At 41.8% G+C, this 25,480-nt stretch overlaps 1 protein-coding gene across 12 annotated transcripts in view; it reads left to right on the forward strand.

The window, feature by feature from the left end:
- sulf1 (sulfatase 1) overlaps positions 1–25,480 on the forward strand; it is a 383,460-nt gene that overhangs the window by 283,358 nt on the left and 74,622 nt on the right. For all 12 annotated transcript variants that reach the window (XM_063064855.1, XM_063064868.1, XM_063064861.1 and 9 more), the window contains 6 exons: positions 12,203–12,413; positions 13,328–13,571; positions 15,118–15,214; positions 15,962–16,056; positions 17,479–17,550; positions 21,966–22,138. In XM_063064855.1, coding sequence (XP_062920925.1) covers positions 12,203–12,413; positions 13,328–13,571; positions 15,118–15,214; positions 15,962–16,056; positions 17,479–17,550; positions 21,966–22,138 — 892 coding nt within the window. The remainder of the gene's footprint in view (positions 1–12,202; positions 12,414–13,327; positions 13,572–15,117; positions 15,215–15,961; positions 16,057–17,478; positions 17,551–21,965; positions 22,139–25,480) is intronic.

A 25,480-nucleotide genomic window follows, 5' to 3' on the forward strand; every position in this document is an offset into this window, starting at 1 on the left:
CTTTCTCTGGCGGACAGAGCGTAGATGTTCAGCAAAGCGGTCTCCCAGTCTGCGTCGGGTCTCACCAATATATAAAAGGCCACATCGGGAGCACCGGACGCAGTATATCACCCCAGTCGACTCACAGGTGAAGTGATGCCTCACCTGGAAGGACTGTTTGGGGCCCTGAATGGTGGTAAGGGAGGAAATGTCTTCATTTTTTAAAGAAAGGGGCTTCCCTTCCTCCACTATCAACTCTGCTCTTAAACGCATCTCCCCCATTTCACGTACATCTGCTCTCACTCCATCCTCCCACCACCCCACTAGGAATAGGGTTCCCCTGGTCCTCACCTACCACCCCACCAGCCTCCGGGTCCAACATATTATTCTCCGTAACTTCCGCCACCTCCAACGGGATCCCACCACTAAGCATATCTTTCCCTCCCCGCCTCTCTCTGCATTCCGCAGGGATCGCTCCCTACACAACTCCCTTGTCCATTCGTCCCCCCCATCCCTCCCCACTGATCTCCCTGCTGGCACTTATCCGTGTAAGCGGAACAAGTGCTACACATGCCCTTACACTTCCTCCCTTACCACCATTCAGGGCCCCAAACAGTCCTTCCAGGTGAGGCATCACTTCACCTGTGAGTCGACTGGGGTGATATACTGCGTCCGGTGCTCCCGATGTGGCCTTTTATATATTGGTGAGACCCGACGCAGACTGGGAGACCGCTTTGCTGAACATCTACGCTCTGTCCGCCAGAGAAAGCAGGATCTCCCAGTGGCCACACATTTTAATTCCACATCCCATTCCCATTCTGACATGTCTATCCACGGCCTCCTCTACTGTAAAGATGAAGCCACACTCAGGTTGGAGGAACAACACCTTATATTCCGTCTGGGTAGCCTCCAACCTGATGGCGTGAACATTGACTTCTCTAACTTCCGCTAGGCCCCACCTCCCCCTCGTACCCCATCTGTTACTCTTTTTAATGCACACATTCTTTCTCTCACTCTCCTTTTTCTCCCTCTGTCCCTCTGAATATACCTCTTGCCCATCCTCTGGGTCACCCCCCCCCCGTCTTTCTTCCCGGACCTCCTGTCCCATGATCCTCTCGTATCCCCTTTTGCCTATCACCTGTCCAGCTCTCGGCTCCATCCCTCCCCCTCCTGTCTTCTCCTATCATTTTGCATCTCCCCCTCCCCCTCCAGCTTTCAAATCCCTTACTCACTCTTCCTTCAGTTAGTCCTGACGAAGGGTCTCGGCCTGAAACGTCGACTGCGCCTCTTCCTATAGATGCTGCCTGGCCTGCTGCGTTCACCAGCAACTTTGATGTATGTTGGTTGAAAGGTTCAAAAAACTAGGTAATGATAGAGATCGAGAAGATTACAAGGTTAGCAGGAAGGACCTTAAGAATGAAATTCAGAGAGCCAGATGGAGCCATGAGAATGTATTGGCGGACAGGATTAAGGAAAACCCCAAGGCATTCTACAAGTATGTGATGAGCAAGAGGGTAAGGCATGAGAGAATAGGAACAATCAAGTGTGACAGTGGAAAAGTGTGTATGGAAACAGAGGAGACAGTGGAGGTACTTAATGAATACTTTGCTTCGATATTCACTACAATAGAGGACCTTGGTGATTGTAGGAATGACTTGCAGCGGATTGAAAAGTTTGAGCATATAGACCTTAAGAAAGAGGATGTGCTGGAACTTTTGGAAGGCATCAAGTTGGATAAGTCACCGGGACTGGAGGGATGTACCCCAGGCTACTGGTGGAGGTGAGGGAGGAGATTGCTGAGCTTCTGGCGATGATGTTTGCATCACCAATGGGGACAGAAGAGGTTCTGGAGGATTGGAGGGTTGCAGATGTTGTTCCCATATTCAAGAAAGGGAGTAGAGATAGCCCAGGAAATTATAGACCAGTGAGTCTTACTTCAGTGGTTGGTAAGCTGATGGAGAAGATCCTGAGAAGCAGAATTTATGAACATTTGGAAAGGCATAATATGATTAGGAATAGTCAGCATGGCTTTGTCAAAGGTAGGTTGTGCCTTATGATCCTGATTGAATTTTTTGAAGATGTGACTAAACACATTGACATAGGTAGAGCAGTAGATGTAGTGTATATGGATTTCAGCAAGGCATTTGATAAGGTACTCCATGCAAGGCTTATTGAGAAAGTAAGGAGGCACGGGATCCAAGGAGACATTGCTTTGTGGATTCAGAATCGGCTTGCCCACAGAAGGCTAACAGTGGTTGCAGACGGGTCATATTCTGTATGGAGTTTGGTGACCAGTGGTGTGCCTCAGGGATCTGTTCTGGGACCCCTACTCTTCAAGATTTTTATAAGTTATCTGGATGAGGAAGTAGAAGAATGGGTTAGTAAATTTGCTGATATCACAAAGATTGGGGGTATTGTGGATAGTGTGGAAGACTATCTGAAGTTGCAGCGGGACATCGATAAGATGCAAAACTGGGGTGAGAAGTGGCAGATAGAGTTCAACCCAGGTAAGTGTGAGGTGGTTCATTTTGGTAGGTCAAATATTTAGTATTTAGTATTAATGGTAAGACACTTGGCAGTGTAGAGGATCAGAGGGAACTTGGGGTCTGTGCCCATAGGACGCTCAAAGCTGCTGCGCAGCTTGACTGTGTGGTTAAGAAGGCATACGGTGTATTGGCCTTCATCAACTGAGGGATTGAGTTCAAGAGCCGAGAGGTAATGTTACAGCTGTATAGGACCCTGGTCAGACCCCACTTGGAGTACTGTGCTCAGTTCAGGTCACCTCACTACAAGAAGGATGCAGAAACTGTAGAAAGGGTGCACAGGAGATTTACAAGGATGTTGCTTGGATTGGGGAGCATGCCTTACGAGAATAGTTTGAGTGAACTTGACTTTTTTTCCTTGGAGCGATGAAGGATGAGAGGTGACCTAATAGAGGTTTATGAGAGCCATTGATTGTGTGGATGGTCAGAGGCTTTTTCCCAGGGCTGAAATGGCTAACATGAGAGGGCGCAGTTTTAAGGTGCCTGGAAGTAGGTTCAGAGGGGATGTCAGGGGTAATTTTTTATGCAGAGAGTGGTGAGTGCGTGGAATGGGCTGCCAGCGACTGTGGTGGAGGCGGACACTATAGGGTCTTTTAAGAGACTCCTGTACAGGTACATGGAGCTTAGAAAAATAGAGGGCTATGGGTAACCCTAGGTAATTTCTGAAGTAAGTACATGTTTGGGACAGCATTGTGGGCCAAAGGGCCTGTATTGTGCTGTAGGTTTTCTCTGTTTCTATTAACATAGAGTGGGTGAATATAAAGAGGAGAATGTGGAAATCAATGCTTTAGGGATATAATTACATTACCATTTGTGCCATTAACTAAATCTGAAAAATAATGCCAAGGACTTGACTGATGATTGTAATGCAGCAGGTGCAACATCCCTTGCAGCAGCAAATTGCCAACGACAAGAAGCCAACGACAACACAATTATTAAAGGAATGTTCAGAGCGGGATATTTCAGGAACTTAGCCAAGCCCACTGCTTCCCACTGAGGTGATAACACCCTTTTAAATATTATGCAAACACGTAAGGCTGGATGGACCCCTATCAGGAAATTCACCTGAGTGAAGCAGTTAAAACCTATGTTCGTGTGGCAGAGTTTTAAAAAGGAGTACTCATTGGAGAAATTACTTTCAGGAATTAGAGAGTTACTTGAGTATGATATTGTGCAGCATGAAGTTGGAGCAACACAGCCTCCAGTTGATAGAAAGAACTCAGATTCAGAGAGCTGAAGAGAGAATCCAAGTGATGCCAAATATGTGAGAAATGACAGAATTAAGTCGATAATGGCTTATCATTCGGTGCCTGATACTTAGAGCAAATAAATGTTGGAAGTGGAAGCCATGTGGCAAATATACATCAGGATTGAAGTTTAAATAGCCAAGTAGAAACATGAAAAGCCCAGTAAGTTTAGTAGACTTGGAGATGGAGGAAACCCTGCAGAAATTAATCCTTCAATTGCGTGTAGCCCACTGTTGCACTTTGAGCATGGAGGAGAATCAATGCATGGTAATAAATGACGGCTATAAAACCACACTGGGTCCTAAAAAGTTAAAATTATTAGGCCAGGTTGTACACTTCCCTCAAGTGTACAAGGCAGAACAATAGGCTACTTGAAATGATTATTACTGTAAAGGGATTTCATGGGGTGGAGAAATGATTATATGAACCCGAGTGAAGAAAACCAGAAAAATAAGGAACAATCCTATAATTAGGGAAGCAAGCAGAAGGCAGCATGTTTTCACACAATGCCAAATAAATAAATCTCGAATGCTTCTCCAAGAAGCTGGGTTAATTAAATCTTTCAAGACTGAAAGATTGTTGTAGTTAGAAGTCTGGAAATCAGCCCCTTTCTCAGAATGTCCAGCAGCAAAATGAGTATGATGTGCTGATAGGTGATGGGGTGTAATTCTTTTTTTTGATATTTGGGATTGAGCATGAGTAGGCCAAAGCAGTGGGCAGAAACTCTACCATGTTATCCAACTGGCAGCTAGAAGATTCACAAGGAAATTTCATGTGCACCCCTGGGATAGGGGCCATATGGATCTTTTCATCTACACGTGTCCTCTTTAGAGAAGTAATATTACTTAAATGGAATAAAACTGCGCCTTTTTATTTCCAATATAGCAGATGGGGGAGGGGGGAAGCTGGTATTGAAAAGAATGCCTTTGAGAGAAATGTAATCTAATAGCTGTTATATCTGTTAAAAATAAAATAATGCAGCATCTTTGAATAGCTTCCTATGGATGGAAATCCATAAACGTTTATGAGCAAATGCAGTTACATTTAATCTACTGAAGATTTACTTGACTATGTTGCAATAAGTTAATATTTCATGGCAGACATTCTTAAGCATTAAAAACAAAAAAGTGCAAAAGCTATGGGGCTTTCACTGGATGTGAGCTGACCACAACAGAGAACTTTTCAACAGAAATGAAAGTTGCTTGCTGTACATGGTATGTGGTTTTTGGAAGAAACAATATACATTAAAGTCCATGTTGCCAATTATATGCTATGATTGGACATGTTAGGCTTTTGCTAATTCCATTTAACTGAGATTAATGAGTTTAAGTTGCATGACATTTGTGCTGAGAAATAATTTATATTGGAAGTACTTACCAAAGAGACATGTAAAAGGTTGTAAAAGTGAGATTAAAAGGCAAGGATTAAAATCCATTGCAGAAATAGAATACCTGGATCTGATTCAACATCTACAGTATGTTTATGCTGGTCAAAGCCAAAGAAAACATTTTGGTTTATTGGCCCAGTATTAGAATTTATTTGATGCTACATTTCACTCTGGCTGCAGACCGTGACCTTTCGAAGCCTGTGAAAATCAAAAACTGCAGATCTGGGAAGCCTGAACAAACACAGAAAGACCTGAAATGGCCAACAGGTCAGGCAGCATCTGTAAGAAGAGAAACAATTACTGTTTCAGGTCAAAGTTCCTTTGTGCTGGTCAGGAGAGGGCAAAAATAAATCTGTTTTAAGTTGTAGAAAGGAATGGATAGGACAAAGGAAGGAGGTCAGGATTGCTGTGAGGACAAGCCATTGATGAAGTGATCTGGGTGTTGGATTAATGAGGGAAATTATAGTGAGAGAACAAGAGCAAAGAAACCTAAAAACAGTGAGATGAGAGCAGTCAGATAGAGAAAACAGAAAGAAAGTGATATCAAAACTGTGAAATGCAGAGCTATCAGAAGTGTCAAACAGGTTGGGCTGTGCAAGGGAAGAGAGAAAAGCTAAGCCAATAATACCTACCATTCAATTTGTTTGGGCGAATTCAGATTAGTAATTGATTAGTGTTTCATTTTGTAACATCAAATAGTAACAGGAGAACATTCATTTCTTTCCTTTAGTAATTTATGCATGGGAGCAACACTCAGACTTTGACAGTTGCCTTGGAGTTACCTAGAAAACAATTTACCAAATACACAGGAGAAGAGATGAGAGAAAATATAGTGGAGGGTAAGACAGAGGTGAAGGAGATGAGTGAAGGAAAAGAATAGAGGTTAGAAAGATAGGGAGAAAAAGGCATAAAAGGAAAGAGAGTGCTGAAGGAGAAATATGGTAAGTGGAGCCAAATAGGTGAAGAGAAAACTGGGAAGAGGGAGAGAGGAACAACATTAGAGTGAGAGAGGGCCAGAAACAGTATGGATAAATGGTTCAGAGGAATAGAAAATTGGGTAAAGGGTGAAAAGAACAAAGGGCAGAAGGGAACAGATGAAGAATGAAATTGAAAGGAATGGAATGGGGGAGGGACCGCAGGAGAGGCGAAGAAGGGCAAGTAAATGAAAAAGGAGCCAAACAAAGCTACCAGGGAACTGACTATAGGATGAAAAGAGGCAAGGTACTAGGAAAGTTGGGAGAGAAGAGAGGAAGAGAAATGGAGGGCAGAGTAGAGTTGGAAACCAGGGAAAAGAAGTTAAGTGAGAATTTGAGGGCAGAGGAGAAAGAAGATGGGGACAAATAAAGAAAGAGAACTGCAGGACTATGGTTTTCAAAACTCTTTTGTTATAAAGATGTGGGCAAATATTAGCAGGGAAATGGAAACATTAACTTGGAAAAACTATTTAGCCCTTACACTGTTTCTATTTCCCTTTGCTTTATGTGTGAATGGAAGATGTCTGTCCAAGTTGACCTCAGCAAACTGATATGTCAAATCTGAAGCTGTTCACTTCCCAGCACAATTATCATGCTAGTATGTCATGTGTTTTTCAATACAATATTGAGTTGTGTTGTGGTATTAGATGCAGAAAATTATTACAGTGGATTCCAGTTAATCGGGACCAGTCCATTTTGACCCAATTAGCCGAAGTTTCATTGAAATGGAGAAAAAGGTATATAAATGACAAACTACTATTTAATTGGGCAATAAATTATGTAATCAAATGGAATACAGAACAAATTAGAACACTATCAATACTACTACTGTACTATAAAACTGTGTATTTGTTTCTAAAATTTATCAATGGAGGAATTCATTCAATGTACACTGCCACATTCTTTTGATTGACTATAAATGAACAAAACCAGTGCGGACACCTAGTGTAGATAATAGACTGTCTTCATACAATGCTATTGATGATTGCATCCTCCAAATGTTCTTTTTCATTGTACCATTCAAGATGATTGATAATACCTTCAAATTCTTCATAGTTTCTAACTTGTTGTAGTAGTGAAATCATTGCATTTTCACTCCCGGCTGTTTCTGGGTTCTCCAAACCTGAATGCTTGAAACTGTAGTGAGCAAAACAATTTTGAATTGTCCTACTGTTTATTTCTCACCAACCATCAGTGGCAAAAATCACTGTTTTTTGAACACAAGCATATACAATTGAAGATATTTAAAAATTGTTCACTTTAAGCACAGTGTAGAGACTAACAGCCACATAACTGCACATGCAGTTAGAAACTTAGTGAGAAACTGTCCAGCAACAGTCTCCTACCCTAAGTAAGCGGCATAGTGTCCTAAATAAATGAAAGAATCCTTCCTATTTTCTTGACGAGCTTTTGTACTTTAAGAGTTGTCCAAAATAAGCAGCCACCCTGATTCACCAATGACCCAATTAACCAGAATCCACTGCATATTCATTACATACAATGTCAGTTCAGGCCAAACTCCAAACTCAGACTGAAATGAGGCCGTAATGAAATCTTCAGATCAAAATGCAGTTTATGGAAACCTGTGAAATGCCTTTATATATTTTGTTCATTTATTAGCTGTGGGCACAGTTGGCAAGGCCAGTACCTGTTGCCCAATCCGCCTTCAAGAAAGTGGTGGTAGCAGTTCAGTTTGGTTCGAATGCCTCAAGAGTAGAGTATAGGAATGATAGTAGTGTCAGAGGTAGGCAGTTTTAATTCTCCTATCTAACACTTAATGTGAAGCTTTGGGTGATCATTATTTTCCATCACTTTGCATGTTCAAGGCCTCGTGAAATGTTTCAAAATTTGATAGTAACAGGCACGTGTGACCATTTGATCCATTGAGCCTATGCTAGCTGACAGATTGATCCCATTTCCCCACTATAGCTTATTTCCTTTCATTTGCTTATCAATCCCTGCGCTGCATGTGAAGAGTTTGTACATTCTCCCGTGACTGTATGGCTTTCATCCAGGTGTTCCAGGTTCCCCCCACAGTCCAAAGATGTACTGGTTGGTCGGTTAATTGGTCATTGTAAATTGTCCCATGATCGGGCTATGGTTAAATAGGGGGATTGCTGGGTGGTGTGGCTTGAAGGGCTAGAAGGACCTATTCTGTGCTGTATCTCAATAAATAAATAAGTAAACTCCTTCAGGAATACAGGAATAATTTACAGCAACCAATTACCTTACCAACTAGCATTCTTCGGGACAGCTTGAGGACAACCCAGATGGTCACAGGAAGAAAGTACAACTCCAAACCACCAGCAGCAGAGATCAGGATTGAATCAGGCAGGTGAAGCTATGAGGCAACAGCGCTTCCTGCTACACCACTTCATTGTCACTAGATACGCATCCTTGTACTGGCTGTTCAAAGCTCATTAAATTCGAAGTAAATTTTATTATCAAAGTACATATATGTCACCATATACAATCCTGAGATTCATTTTCCTGTGGGCATACTCAGCAATTCTTTATTTTCTGGAACTTTCCTCAGTTGTTTGTGTGAGCTATCATGTCGCTAAAACAGAACAGCAAGGCTGCATCAGATTGCCAGCGGGGAATGTGTAAGATGGCAGATGATGTGATTTTTCTTGAGCAGTTTGTTGGAACCGCACTCATGCAGGCAAATTAATTGCTTTGCAGATTAGTAAAAAGATTTGGGTTTTCTCTAGGTGTCAGAAGGTGTAACACTACCTCCAGAATACCAACAGCTTGTGAACTGGGAGCATCATGTTTTATGTGAGTGCTTGGCTCACACTGAATGCTATCGAATGGCATTCATCAATAGCAACTGAAGTACAGTATTGATCTAACATAGAGAAAGATGCATATGAGAACTTCCTTTTTACGTATCTACGTCACCTAAAGAGACTAGCTATAAGGAAGCTGAAGGTGTAATGAACTTGCTTTAGGTCTAGATCAGGTTGACATGAGAGACTGCCCAGTTTTTCCCCCATCATTTTCACATTGTACACATATAATAATGGGCATTCTGAACAAGGGAAAAATCAGCAGATGCTGGGAATCAAAGTAATACACTCTAATTGCTGGAGGAACTCAGAAGGCAGCATCTATGGAGAAGAGTTAACAGTCAATGTTTTGGGCTGAGACCCTTCAGCAAGACTCCTGATGAAGGATCTCAGCCCAAAACTGAGCTCCCCCAGCATCTTATGGATATTCTGAAGAGACATTGGGAAAAAGGAGTGTTGAATGACTTTGTATCTTCTAAGATTGAATAGGTTAGGACTTTATTCCCTGGAGCGTAGAAGAATGAGGGGAGGTTTGATAGAGGTATATAAAATTATGATGGGTATTGATAGAGTGAATGCAAGCAGGCTTTTTCCACTGAGGCAAGGGGAGAAAAAAACCCAGAGGACATGGGTTAAGGGTGAGGGGGGGGAAAAGTTTAAAGGGAACATTAGGGGGGGGCTTCTTCACACACAGAGTGGTGGGAGTATGGAATGAGCTGCCAGACGAGGTGGTAAATGCGGATTCTTTTTTAACTTTTAAGAATAAATTGGACAGATACATGGATGGGAGGTGTATGGAGGGATATGGTCCGTGTGCAGGTCAGTGGGTCTAGGCAGAAAATGGTTCAGCACAGCCAAGAAGGGCCAAAAGGCCTGTTTCTGTGCTGTAGTTTCTATGGTTTCTATGGTTTAGTATTAGATTAGGTCACATTATTATGTGAGTCTTTGATCTCTGATTCTTAAGGCCATTCAGTATAGGTACTCATTGCTAAAGTTGCACGAATTTATTATGCTTTTAATTTGTTCCTTGATTCTATTCCAAACACCCCTTTGTTTTTCTTTGCTCCCACACCCTTAAGGTGTTGCTTCAGACTCTCTGGATTCAACCAGTATGTCCAACTCATTCACCCTCCCACACCAAATCAGAGAGTTCCTATCTGCTGTGAAAAGCAATACTGTCACTTTGCTTCATTGCCCGACACGGGAGATTTAATTATATGGGACATTAATTAGTGACCAAGAAGATGGTAAAATGCAAATTTTCTAATGTGTGGCTGAGGGCCAGGCAATGCGAAGATCTGTCAGGAAAATCCAGCTGGTATTTGTACACTGCTTTCAGTGACTGGTATTGTACACTTTGTCAGATTCATGTGTGCAAATCAGGCATTTCTGTTCACTTTATTATATCTGATGATGTCATTGCCTATGTAATGCCCAACTCCATTACTGCAAAGCATCACTTGGAAGCTCAGCGTGTAACTGAGAACAGCCACACTAGAACAGGAGACAGTGCAGAAACTTGTTGCATTCGCTTTTATTAATGAGACTCTGACATGGAAGGAATGGATGGTGCAGCTGTCAACCATCAACCACTGGAGGATTAAATTTGGTGCAAATCAGTGATTCATATACTCCAAAAAGGAGCTGGTTATTTACTGTAAGCAGATTTCAAAGAAATGAGAAAAATCAAATAAATTAATGAAAGGGTTGTTTAACCTGACCTAAACTGTAGTAAAAAGTGCTGCAGGACACAGAGATGTGCACACCTTCAGTAAACAAGCTCAGACTTGTTTAAACATGGTGTGCAGAGAAAAAACAGTAACAAAGAATAAATATTACATTTATAATGTCTGGAGAGAGAGAGAGAGAGAGGGTTCATTAGGATGAAGATTGGAATGTAATACTCATGCCAAATATCAAACAGACATGAGGGGAAATAAATAACACGGTGGAAAAATTTCTATCAGAATTTAAAAGATTTAGACAAAGTAAATTGGTTTGATTAATATTTCTCTCTCAGGTATTGACAAAAATTATTAGCCACTAATATTTATTTTGAGGATACCATTGAGCACCCTGGTCATGTTCGATGGATTATTCTTTAAATCATTAAGTCCTACATTATAATAGTGACTACATTCCGCAGAAAGGTCTTCACTTGTTTGAGTTTCCTGAGATAGTTAAAACTGCTTTCTCATGTGAGCATGGTGTTAAATTCAACAAGGAATAGAACAAATACAGAAACATCAATAAGATGAGAGTTCTGTAGAAAGTGATGGAGCTGATAAACTCCTTTGTTTAACCACAGAACCTGGTATGCTCCATGTCTCTACTATATTGCCTTGGTCTGAGGTCCAGCTAATAAAACGTAAAGGCCGACCTGGTATCAAGTGCAGGTTGTCGCATCCAGTTAATAAAGGCATTAGGTTCCTGATTGAAGGATTAAACCATACTTTGTTTTAAACACATGACAAATTCAAAAATGGACAGCTCTGGGTTTTGCCTTGCTCCTTTTTTGCCATATTGTTGTTTGTTGTTGCAAAGTACACTGTACCCTTACCTGTAGGCAGTATTACTCAATTTGAGCTGTGCTCTGATTTCGAGCAGCTTGACGGTAAGATAACTTGCTGCATTACGATCAGTCCACTTGTCCTCCAATGGACAAGCACATTAAGAATGACCAAATGATCCTCAATTAATGATTCGGACAATTCAACATAATGGTGTCAATTTTCTCCAACAGACCTGACCTCACTTTTTTTAGTATATAGTATTTCTGTTTTTCACATTTAAAAAATCTATTCAGTATACATAATTGATTTACTTGTTTATTTATTATTGTTTTTTTCTCTCTCTGCTAGATTATGTATTGCATTGAACTGCTGCCGCTAAGTTAACAAATTTCACGTCACATGCCGGTGATAATAAACCTGATTCTGAAATGTTCAGTGTCAATACATCCCATTGTACAAATACGTTTGTATTTAACACATCATATGTTGCCAAAGCCCCTTGGCCATTGAGTGGGATTAACCTATGTGTTTTAAATGAGCGAATAAAATAACATATAAGTACTGATATCCCATGCCTACGTTCAGATAACATAACAGTGGCTTTGAGATGTTTTGCAGTTGGGAAAGATGTAATAGAATGCCAGCTCTCTTTTCACATACTAATTAGTATAAAAATAATTTATATAAAGGAAAGGAGCTTCTTAAATTTGACTTCTCAGTGTTCATTGTTAACTGGGGGTTGTAAAGTCTTGCTTTTTATAAATCAGAAATGGCAATGCGTTGAAGATGCTGCAGGAAGACTCCGGCTTCACAAGTGCAAAGGCACGACCAAAGTGCACACGGGCAGCAAGAAAAGTAAAAGTCTGCGTGGTCAGACCTATGGCAGTAATGACTGTGATTGCTCAGGCAGCAGCTACAGGACACGTCCGTTGGAGAGAAGGAACCAGAGACAATTCCTCAGCATCCACACTGCTCACAGTGAGTACATAGCAACCTGTGATCGTGGGTTGACATGGCAGCACCTCCCTGGAAATGGGCCTTTGGTGCCATCTGGTGGCAGACAAATCCTTTCCATCATTAACACTATGTCAGTTTTAATAGTTTATTACCCAGAAGATCTAGGGTCAGGTCAGCCGAGGACAAGCATGTTGCCAAGGCTCATTTGTTGCATGCTCAGGCAAAGAGATTCTTGTGGTTACTCCTGGGCACAGTCGCCAGAAAGGAGGACAACTCCCAGCTAATCCAGTGAGACTGCAGATTCCACATGCTATAAGTCAAGTGACCAGTAAATGGCCACTCAGATGCTTGCAGACATTCAGGGCGACTCCAACAAGGGAAGTTCTAAGTCGTGAACAATGCATTCCTGCTCCATTTGATTTTAAATTATCAATAAAACTATTTAATTATCTTTTTCATGAACATAAAAGATTCTGCAGATGCTGAAAATCTTGAGGAACACATACAAAATGCTGGGGGACCTCAGCACATCAGGCGGTATCTATGGAGGGGAATAAACTGTTGATATTTTGCCTCAAGACTCTTTGTACGCACAGCTAATGAAGGCCTTGAAAGAACCAGGAAAGCTTAAAGATGTGTTGGCAAAGCTACAGGGCTGGATTTCCTAATAGCTGGAAACATGATGGTAGTGTGAATGGTAGGAAAAGCACTGGCCTCTTTTTTATGATTTTCTGATAACTAGGTCCACCACCCTGACTCTTCGCTAACAATTAGATGGTTCAAGCTCTTCTACAATAAGGGCAGCCATTGTTAAAGCAAGATAATGTGAAATATTCTGACTGAGAATTTCCCACTTTACACAGTCCTTTAGTGATATGGGTGTATGTGCACGATGGATATTTGTCGTTTAAAAATGTCTCTCCCCTCTGAAACAGAATTTAAGCATCGCTTCCTCCGCACTCGCCCGATCCGCTCTGTTTCTGTCGAACTGGAAGGCGAGGTGTATGACATTGACCTGGAAATCGAAGAACTTGAGTCACTGATGCCAAAAAATATTAGTACAGGCCTTTATCAAGAAGAGAAAACAGCTGGAGAAGGAGTGCAGGGCAGCAAAGTAATCGCTGAAGACAGTAGTAAGGCCCATGAATCAGTGACAGATTCAGTTAAAGTCACGCACAAGTAAGTTTGGCTTATAACCTGAACGGCCATATTCTATAACATTTCAGAGCTATGCTTAGAAATTGGATCGCAAACAACACATTTCTGTACATTTTACAATTAATTGTTAATGAAAAATCAGTAGTAAATGAACTTTAAGCACTAAGCCTGTGATTTTCCTTCTGAGGCTTTGTGTCTAATCCATCAGCACACAGAGGAGCCCAGACATGTGCAGTAATTTCCTGTCCACGCCTGGAACCTCTGCCTGGATTTCAACAGGCACATATACAGCTGCTCCAGCTACGGGCAACTTATGCAGCCATTCACAATGCTTTCAGGGAGGATGCTGTGGTTAGCATGGCCCAGTTAGGCCCAAGGGACTGTTTCTGTATTACTCTATGACAACGCCTGCATTGATGTTACTCAAAGGGAGCCTGACTAAGCATTCCTCACACTGGGGAACCTGGCTTTGGGAGATTGCCTTCAAATGATATATTTACTCCCATCTCAGTCACACACTCCTCCCCTTGGCCCTTGCCTATCTGGTTTAAACCTTCACCAACCATAATCCAACTCCCCAATCAACTACACTCCCAACCTGACACCAGTCCATCACCTTCCCCTCAAGACTAACTACCTCCCAGTCTGTGCTCCCCTTCCAAACAACCTTCCTTCCCTCCTACCCACCCTTGTGACTGTGAACAAGGTCACCGGAGAGAGACTGGAGCGGCTGGATACAGAAGACTTTATTCAGCAGAAGAAAAGCAGCAGGCATCATACTTGAGACACTCAGAAGAAGAGACCTGCTTGACCCAACATTACACGACATTTTTATATGCTAAAGATCAGAAGTAATAGGAGGACAATTCTATAGTTACATGTATCTACAATGCTTCATTTGAATTACATATAATTTTCAAATACCTCCAAATTCACACCCACGCTCCAGACGCCCAAAATAAATGTTAATCTCCACTGACACTACAGCTGCATTCATGTATATGCAGACATCTCAGGTGCATGGATGTTTCCTGGTTTGCAATAATGCCAGTCTGCAACTCCAGGAAGACCATTGTTCTGGGTTGCGTTTTAAATTCAATCTACAATCATGTTCAGTTCTGAAGACTGGTTGCTGTTGGAATTAATACTTACTAGATACCATAACTCCAGAATACATCCTAAACCTACCACAGATGTGCACCCCGTCCACCCCATGATTCCGCCCCCCCGTGCGCGTGTATACACACACACACACACACACGCACACTGCATCCACTCATTCCTGAGCCTCTCTTCCATGAATCTCCAGAGCTATGGGACTGTGATAGCCACTGAACCAATCAGTGCAGATCCTTTCACCTAGAACTTGTATGCTTGCAGTAGGAGATTTTCGATTTCTGAGCAAAGGTTGTCCAATGAGGGAAACATTTGGAGTTATTCTCTCAATATCCTGAATGTGTTTATTTGAGTAAGCATGTTATAGAACTCCTGGATTCGCTTTTGGATTTTGCTGGACTGTATATTGATGTGGTCTTTTATCTTCTGTACTTATTTCTTTCCTCTGAAGGTGTTACATTCTTGCCAATGAAACAGTGCATTGTGAGAAAGAGCTGTATCAGTCAGCTAGAGCATGGAAGGACCACAAGAGTTACATAGACAAAGAGGTTAGATGATGTTCAGGGAGGTAATTTTCGAGTTGGCGGTCAGCAGATTTTTGTCAATGACAGGCTGGTTGTTGCCAGTGGGAAGGGGCAGGAACTGACAATTGTAAATTGTAATTTCTTACGGGAATGCCAAGAAATGGCTGACTTCCAACGGCAGGAAACCAACAGATGGATATCTCAGGTATGCACCAAAGTATGGGCTGAAAGCTTTTCAAACATCCTTAAAGTTGACCTTAATCAACCATTTTGTATGCTGAGATGAAGAACAGATAGATTTCCTCTAAGGCAGGGGTTTCCAACCCGGGGCCCACGGACCCTTCGGTTAATGGTAAGGCTCCATGGCATAAAAAAGGTTGGGAACCCCAGCTCTAAAGTCAAAGCTCAGATACATTTTCGAAGGCATTCTTAGCAAAAATAAATTTCAATTTATTGGCAGGATGGGCAGTCTAAAACTTCCTGTCACACCATCCCAGTATTCATAATAGAAATTCAGGAGCTGTTGACAACTCCCATGGAATGTCACCTGACTAATAAATTACTACGTGAGTTCTGAGGCATCATGCCTTCTGCAGACACCTGAGGGAAAGTAATACAATGGACACAAGCCTGGTTCTGTCATGGGAAAAATCAGACTTTGGGAACACCGTCGACCCGAAAACTACTCCCAACAAAATTCCCGGAATAAAATTATTTTGGTGATTTTTGAAGCTAGAAAGAAACCTTCTGTTATTTGCCTCTGCATTGTAGATTGAAGCTCTTCAAGATAAGATAAAGAATCTGAGGGAAGTGCGAGGTCACTTGAAAAGAAAAAAGCCGGAGGAATGTGACTGCAACCGGAAAAGGTCTGTTTCCCTAACAACAGTTATAAAGTCAAGGACAAATTCCTCATCCCCGTGCCTACTGCCCTCACTACTGGATGTATTCCAACATCCATCGATGTTCCTGAAATGCCAGGTAGAGGAAAAGTGCGCGGAGCAACTCGATGGCCTAATCCTTCTCCTATGTTTTATGGTCTCACATGGTGAACATTGACATCATTCTCAAAATTGACTGGAACAGAGCCAAAGTTACAGGTCATGGGACTAAACCAAATGTTTTCTCTCCCTCTCTCTCTCTCACTCTCTCCAATTTTCTCTCCCCTCCTCTCTCTCTCTCTCCCCTCCTCTCTCCCTCTTCCTTTCCTTCTCCCTCTCCCTCCACCTGCTTAGATGCTGCCTGCAGAGTGTTTCTCACATATTCTGTTTTGAATGCCAGATCTCCAGAATCTGCAGTTATCACCTTTGTAGAGTAAATTCTAAGTGTCCGAGTATGATGACAGTGAAAGGGAGATGAACAGCACAATATAGATCCCATCTACCAAGGGATATCAGCTCCTTTCAGGGAGCTACATCTCCTAAAGGACATGACCAAGATTCTGATTTGCCTTGTGACATTGAAGCGGAGATTATATTGGGCCACCAGCACGGATGCCAGATTTACCCTCCCTTGGTGGTCCCAGAGCCCAGCACTGGTCCAGGCTTAAGTCAATACCAGCATTTTCTCCAATGCTGTTGCCGCCTTTGGGCTCCACCAGTGACTCCTTGTGGAGCCCAGCAGAGCATAACATCTAATGCAGACTTCCCAATTCTCAGGATCGGAAAGATTTCAGATGGTCTGGCACCAGGATAAACCTGGCACAGATATTGCCACCTCATTGAAAAGCGACGGGGAGAAATTGCCCACAGGAGAATAGTAACTGGACCTTTTACTTGATTTAATTTTGTTTGTTTAAATCGATGTAATTACTTGTAACTGCTTGGATTTCAACATTTTAATTGTAAAATAACATTTTGTTCTTAATTTTATTTTTGTTAATAGCACCCAGATGCTTTTGGCTGATTGTGAATAATGTCAAAGCCATTTACAAACATTTTGTTTCAGTGACAGCTTTGACAGATGGTAATTCTCAAGGCCGGGCTGCACCAGCTGTCAGGGCAGCCAGCCACTTACACAGGTTAGCCTCAGTGCTCAGCTTCCCTGATCAATTGGGAGCCAGCTCCCCAAAAGAAGGCAGTGCTCAGGACCACCCTCGATGAAGCAATGTCATCTAAGGGCAGCAGCTAGTGGTGCTGGCCCCGGTTCTTCATGGAACAAAATTGCGACACACTAAATGGCTACTGAATCTACACATCATTTCTCTACTGTCCTGGAAATATTTGTTTCTTAATCTTACCACAAGACCATTAGTCTTGTTCATACGTGAAATTTATTTCTGTTATCTGTAGTTATTTTAGAGATAAAGGAATGAGAAACCAGGGGAAACTGAAGAACAAGAACAGCCACCTTCATCCCTTCAGGTAAGTGAACCTCTGTTCCGGACCATCATGGGCAGGACATGGACTTGAGGTGCAGAACTGGTCACGGTGCCACTGACTGGTGGCAGATCTTTCTCATTTTCACTTATTCACATAAGGTGAAAGCTGCCATATTTTCCAGCGAAGCGGGGAATTATCTTGAAATGGTTCACAATTTTTTAAAAAAACTAAATGAAATGATTTTATCATTGTTCCCTCCTGGAGTTTCTATTAACAAAAGAATGATGACAGCTTTTGCTGCCGACTGCAAACAACACTAAATGGAGACAAAGAGTCCATATGAAAGATCTCGACTGACCTGCTGAGTTTCTCCGGCTGTACGTGAATTGCAGAAGCAATACGAATATTGTGTTATTTCCTTTCTAATGCCATTCAGCCCATCAGGTCCATACCAGCTTTGATCAGAGCAATCTCATCTCTGTATTTCAGGTTCACATTAAAACTTACTGTAACTCAATCATACACATGTATACAGCTAAACAAAACACTGTTCCTTTGGGGCCAAGGAGCAAAATGCAGTACATATAGTCACATTCTGTGCATATAGTTATGATCCAGCAGAAACAGCCACAAAATAATATTAGCATGTCCCTGAATGCCATGGCCTGAAGATTGACAGATTGACATAAAGTGTGAAGTGCAGGTTTATGTGAGAGAATTAAATATTTCTGGCACTATTATAACAAAACAAGCAGTGGTGTAAATATGTGAAACTGCATCAGTAAAAGATGAAAAGTGGCGACTGCAGGATGAGAGTGTGTGGAGTGGAGAGGGGTGGTGGTGAAAGGGCATTCAGAGTGTGTGCTGGGTGGCAGAAGAGTGTTAAGAAGTTTAACAGCCTTGGGGAGGAAGCTATTAAAGGCAAGGTCAAAGAGGTGTCTTTGATGATGCTGAAGGTACTGCGTGTGTGGTGCATCTGATAGATTTGCAGTTGCAATTCCCATACCAGGTGGTGGTGCAGCTGGTACTCGAGTAGAGTGCGGTGAGAATGGGTGGGTGGGGGAGAGAAGGCCTTGATTGCCTCGGGTTCCTCAGGAGGTGGAGGTGCTGCTGTTGGTCAGCAGGAGGTCACTGCTGTGCTCCATTTCTATGTAGCATTGATTTACTCTCACATGCCCTTCAATTCCCCATTGCCGCTTACACTCAGGAGTAATTTATGGTAGCCGCTTAACCAGCATGCCTTTGAGCACTTAAAGAAAATCCACCCGATCACAAGGAGGACAGACGTACTCTACATTGCCAGCACCGAAGATCAAGACTAAATATGGGTTGCTGGAACTGTGAGGAAGCAGCCCTAATGAAATCCTGAGAGATTGAAAGTGGATTGGGAAAACCAGGTCAGTACTGTACCACGAGAGAGAGAATTTGTAGAATGTCTAAGGGCTGGCTTTTTAGAACAACTTGTTGTTGAGCCAACTAGGGGATCAGCTGTGCTGGATTGGGTGTTGTGCAATGATCAGGAGGTTATAAGAGAGCTTAAGGTTAAGGAATCCTTAGGGAGCAGTGATCACAATATGATAGAGTTCACTTTGAAATTTGAGAAGGAGAAATACAATGGCATGAAGGGGGAACTGGCCAAGATTGACTGGAAAGAGACACTAGCAGGAAGAACAGCAGAGCAACAATGGCTGGAGTTTCTGTGAAAAATGAGGGAAGTGCAAAACAGATATATTCCAAATGAGAAGAAATTTTCAAATGTAAGAAGGACACTACCGTGGCTGACAAGTGAAGTCAGAGCCAAAGTAAAAGCAAAAGAGAGGGCATACAAGATAGAGGATTAGGAAGGAAAAGATGAATTATGAAAGGAAATTGGCAACTAATATCTAAGAAGATACTAAAAGCTTTCTTAAGTATGTAAAGGGTAAAAGAGAGTTGAGGGTACATATAGGACCAATAGAAAATGACACTGGAGATATTGTAACAAGAGACGCAGAGATGGCAAAGGAACTGAATGCATATTTTGCATCAGTCTTCACAATGGAAGACATCTGCAGTATACCGGACCTTCAGAGTGTCAGGGAAGTGCAGTAAGTGCAGTGAAAATTACAACTGAGAAGGTGCTCAGGAAGCTTAATGGTCTGAGGGTGGATAAATCTCCTGGAAATAATGGAATGCACCCTCAGGTTCTGAAGGAAGTAGCTGGAGAGATTGCAGAGGCATTAACAATGATTTTTCAAGAATCGATAGATTCTGGCATTGTACCAGATTACTGGAAAATTGCAAATGTTACTCCGCTATTTAAGAAGGGTGGGAGACAGCAGAAAGGAAGCTATAGACCTGTTAGCCTGACATCAGTGGTTGGGAAGTTGTTGGAATCTATTGTTAGGGATGAGATTACGGAGTACCTGGAGGCACATGACAAGATAGGCCAAAGCCAGCTTGGTTTCCTGAAAGGAAAATCCTGCCTGACTAACCTACTGCAATTTTTTGAGGAAATTACAAGCGGCGTAGACAAAGGAGATGCAGTAGATGTGGCGTACTTGGATTTTCAGAAGGCCTTTTACATGGTGCCGCACATGAGGCTGCTTAGCAAAATAAGATCCCATGGAATTACAGGGGTGTAACTAGCATGGGTGGTGCATTGGCTGATCAGCAGGAAACAGTCAGTGGGAATAAAGAGATCCTATTCTGGCTGGCTGCCGGTTACAATGGGAGTTCCACAAGGGTTAGTGTTGGGATTGCTACTTTTTACGATGTATGTCAATGATTTAGACTATGGGATTAATGTAGCTAAATTTGCCGATGATACAAAGATAGGCAGAGGAGCGGGTAGTGTTGAGGAAACAGACAGCCTGTAGAGAGACTTAGATAGTTTAGGGGAATGGGCAAAGTGGCAAATGAAATACAATGTTGGAAAGCATATGGTCATGCACTTTGGTGGAAGAAGTAAACACGCAGACTATTATTTAGATGGGGAGAGAATTCAAAATGCAGAGATGCAAAGGGACTTGGGAGTCCTTGTGCATGATACCCTAAAGGTTAACCTCCAGATTGTCGGTGGTGAAGAAGGCGAACGCAATGTTGGCATTCATTTCTAGAGGTATAGAATAAAAGAGCAGGGATGTGATGTTGAGGTTCTATAAGGCACTTGTGAGATCACACTCCTTGTATTGTGTGCAGTTTAGGGCTCCTTATTTTAGAAAGGATATACTGACACTGGAGGGGGTTCAGAGGAGATTTACAAGAATGTTTCCAGGAATGAAAGGGTTACCATATGAGGAAAGTCTGGCAGTTCTTGGGCTGTATTCCCTGGAGTTCAGGATAATGAGAGGGATCTCATAGAAACATTCCGACTGTTAAAAGGCCTGAACAAATTAGATATGGCAAAGTAACTTTCCATGGTAGGGGAGGCCAGGACAAGAGGGGATGACTTTAAGATTGAAGGACGTCCATTTAGAACAGAGATGCGGAGAAATTACTTTAGTCAGAGGGTGGTAAATCTGTGGAATTTGTTGCCACGAGCAGCTGTGGAGGCCAAGTCATTATAGGTTTTTGATTGGCCAGGGCACCAGAGGGTATGGGGAGAAGGCAGAGGAGTGGGGAAGACTGAAAGAATTGGATCAACCCATGATTGAATGGTGGAGCAGACTCAATGAGTCTCGAATGGCCTACTTCTGCTCCTATATCTCATGGCCTTATAGCAGCGAAGCTTGTTCAGTTTGTTTCAAAGATCCATCAAAGCATGGTTTCCATGTGCAGGGAAAACAGAGAATATTGGAAATACTCAGGGGTTCGTACAGTAGCTGTGGAGAGAGTGTTAATGTTTTGAGGAGAGGACCTTTTATCAGAAAGTTCTGATGGAAAGTCATTAACCTGAAACATTAACCGTATCCTCTGCAGTTTCTTAATGAAGCTTAGAGTACAAGGAATGCACCAAAGTATTTCTAACCCTTCAGGTGCCATCTGATGGGCCAACTATTACTTGATACCATCAATGATGCCAATCAGAAATAAGGTTCTCAGAAAGAAAAAATATTCTTTAGTTTTGTTTGCTTTAGGGCCAGGGGAACCAGAGTGCTTCTCTCCATAAGTAAGTCTTGTTACACCCTTACCCAATGCTATCCTCACCATCCCTTCTTCCATCATTCAGCCAATCTCACCACCGTCCCACCTCAGCATCACCAGATCTCCTAATACTGATAGCTACCTTCATCTGGGAAAAGACAATTCCTCACTCGTCAGCCACCTGGTTACTCTGGTGTAAAATCCCTACTGCAGCAAAGTAAATGTGGGGCTCCTTCCTCATATTTCCTGCGAAAGCAACAAAATCAAAAGAAATTTCAAAAGCAAGATTGTGCATATTGCTCACGATGCCGTCTGGTGAAGAGGTGGGAACCTCGCTGAAACCTCAAGTTGTCTCACACTTCCATTCATACTCCATTTCTCAATCTCTGCAGGGAAGTGGCTCAGGAGGTGGACAGTAAGCTCCAGTTGTTCAAGGAAAATCGGAGGAAGAAGAAAGACCGTAAGATAAAGAAGCGGCTGAGGAAGGGGGATAGTTGCAGCCTGCCTGGCCTCACCTGCTTCACACACAATAATGAGCACTGGCAGACCCCGCCATACTGGAACTGTAAGTAGAGTTTGTTTCTGTGGGTTACATCATAAGCATCTGAGTTATGGCTAAATAGTACCAGTCTGTTATTGCCCTGAGGCACCACTTTCTCACTTAGAACAGTGGAGCACAGGAACATTAGTTTAAGCCCACAATATTGTACTGATCTAATTAAACCAATAATTAAAATCCTACTAAACTAGTCCTTCTATCTGCACAAGCCCATATCCTTCCATTCTCTGCATATTCCTATACCTATCAAAGAGTGTAAGCGTCTCTATCATACCTAACTTCATTACCACCTCTCATTCTGTACCCACCAGTAAGTTCTGTAGCAATATACTATATATCTAAAATAGATACTTATTTATTTTGGCTTTTATATCTAAATGTCATCTTCCCTGCATTAATCATCGCAGAAGTTATCATCATGGTTTCATTAAAACTGTTGCAGAGATGACTGGTTTTTAAAGCCACTTTAGTACCAGCTTTAAATAATGAAATACAAACAGAAACATTTTATATGGCTGCAGGTACTGGGATAAACATGAAATAGATTTTTTTTTTGTGAATCAACATAACTGTTTTTGTAGATTCAGATGTTCATTAATCCCACTGAATTACAAGATAATCGCTTAACACAACTTTCCTTGGTTCTACAGAGGGGGCATTAAAATTTATAGCAAAAATTGTGGCCAAACAGTTCACCATGCCTCTGCAACATTTTGCTACAGCAATTCAAAACTACCTTAGAACCTTCCCTTTGCCAAAATATATACTGGCTTCTCATACTTCTCTACACTTCCCTTAAAGCCATCATGGTTTGATGGCAAATCCCATCAAATATTTATCAAATACAAATTTTGTATTTATTAGCACAATGAAAGTCATCTTATGCAGCACTTTAGAATTTAAAACCTGACTCTGAACTAATACCATAGAAAATTTAAGCCAGATGAACAGATGTGTGCTCAGAGCTCTGAGGCTTCCTAGTTAAAAAGAGAAAGGATGGAAGATGAAGACATTTGTGAAATGGGATTTCCAAGCTTTGTCAGCTAAAGGCATGGTCTTCAGTGGTAAAGCGATGAGCATCAACCATGCTCACAGAGGTCAGAATTGGAAGGAGGTTGAAGAAGATTACAGAGAAAGGGGAAGTCCAAAGGACTTCTATTGACAGCAGAGGTGAAATTTTAAAGTTGTAGCTTTGCCTAACCAATTGAAGCTTTGATGATTACTTTACTTTATACTTTATTGTCGCCAAACAATTGATACTAGAACGTACAATGATCACAGCGATATTTGATTCTGCGCTTCCCACTCCCTGGATTACAAATCGATAGTAAATTTTAAAATTTTAAATTATAAATCATAAATAGAAAATAGAAAAATGGAAAGTAAGGTAGTGCAAAAAAAACCGAGAGACAGGTTACCCACTATTACCCACTATTCTTCTTCTTGACTGCAAACTCCTTCCATAATCAACAATCAATAAGATCTCCCTGCCATTATGGAGGTAGCAAAGGGGACAACAAAACTTTCGCTGTCATGATCCTCTCTATGGTGGAGCTTGTATCTCACCACCTGACTAATATCTCTCTGCTGCTGCCACAAGACTGGCTGCTGGCAATTTCAACTATCGTCTATCATCATAGTCATTGAAAAAAAAGAGCATTGAGCCCATCTATGCTGAAACATTTAAACTGCCTACTCTCATTGTCCTGCACCCAGAACAAAGCCCTACCATAAGTATACCTATCCAAACTTGTCTTCAACATTGAAATCAAATTTGCATGCACCATTTGTGCTGGCAGCTCATTCCATACTCTCAGCACCCTCTGAGTGAAGAAGTTTTCCCTCGTGTTCCCCTAAAACTTTTCACCTTTCACCCTTAACCCATGACCTCTAGTTGTAGTCTCACCCAATCTCAGTGGAAAAAGTCTGCTTACATTTACCCTAACTGTACCAATCATAATTTTGTATACCTCTATCAACTCTCCCCTCAACCATCCACGTTCCAAGGAATAAAGTCCTATCCTATTCAATCTTTCCTTATAACCCAGGTCCTCCAGATCTGGCAACATCCTTATAAATTTTCTCTGTACTCTTTCAACCTTATTTACATCTTTCCTGTAGGTGGGTGAGCAAAGATGCACACAATACTCCAAATTAGGCCTCACCAATGTCTTAGAGAACCTCAACATAACTTCCCATCTCCCGTACTCAGTATATTGATTTATGAAGGCCAAAGTAGCAAAAGCTTTTTTCACGACCCTATCTACCTGCACCACCATTTTCAATGAATTATGGACCTGTATTTCCAAATCCCTTTGTTCTAGCATACTCCTCAGTGCCCTACCATTCACTGTGTAAGACCTACCAAAGCACAACACCTCTCACACCTCTGCATTGATTTCCACCTGGCATTTTTCAGCCCATTTTTCTAGCTGTAAGCCATGATAGCCTTCCTCGCTGTCCACTATACCCCCAATCATGTTGTCATCAGCAAGTTTGCTATTACAGTTAACCACATTATCATCTAGATTGTTGATATAAATGACAAACAACAACAGACTCAGCACCGATCCTTGCGGCACACCACTAAGCACAAACCTCCAGTCAGAGAGGCAACCATCTATTACCACTCTCTGGCTTCTCCCACAAAACCGATATCTAATCCAATTTACAAACTCATCTTGAATGCTGAGTGATTGAATCTTCTTGGGGACTTCCGGTAGAGCTCATGGAGTGAAGTCGTGTTCTTGACTCGATCCATTACCTCTGAGTTTTTTTTCCTATGATCAGCTATATTTAACTAACCATTAAGGCATCGACGTTTACAAGAATCTGAAACAAATTGGGCTTTTTGATATTCGGATGCTTTTAAGGTCTGCTATGTCCAAGAACGAAAAAAATGGGAAAGACGGCAAACCTCCGGTTAGACCGAAAGGTACCGATCTCCCTCCGACTGAACCACCGTTGACTCTGAAAGCTATATCGGATCTAATTCAAAGGGAAATTTCTACTTCTATAACGGAGCTGATTCGTGCGGAAATTTCAATTAATTTCCAGAAAATTGCCGATTCAATCGATAAAATGCAAACATCTATCACGGAACATCAGTCGGCTATATTTAATCTTCAAAAATCCACGCAACAAAATGAACTCAAGATGGAGAAAATTGAAGAAACAATTACTACAATGAAGAAAAAACTGGACTTTCTGACTTTTAAAAACTCTGACTTAGAATCCAGAATGCGACAGCAGAATATTCAAATTATTCGTGTTCGTGAAGCTGTTGAATCTGACAACCCTATAAAGTTTTTTTCTCAACTTTTAAAAGATGCATTTCCTACCATATTT

The sequence above is a fragment of the Mobula hypostoma genome, chromosome 1, assembly GCF_963921235.1.
Source record: "Mobula hypostoma chromosome 1, sMobHyp1.1, whole genome shotgun sequence".
NCBI classification, from domain to species: Eukaryota; Metazoa; Chordata; class Chondrichthyes; order Myliobatiformes; family Myliobatidae; genus Mobula; species Mobula hypostoma.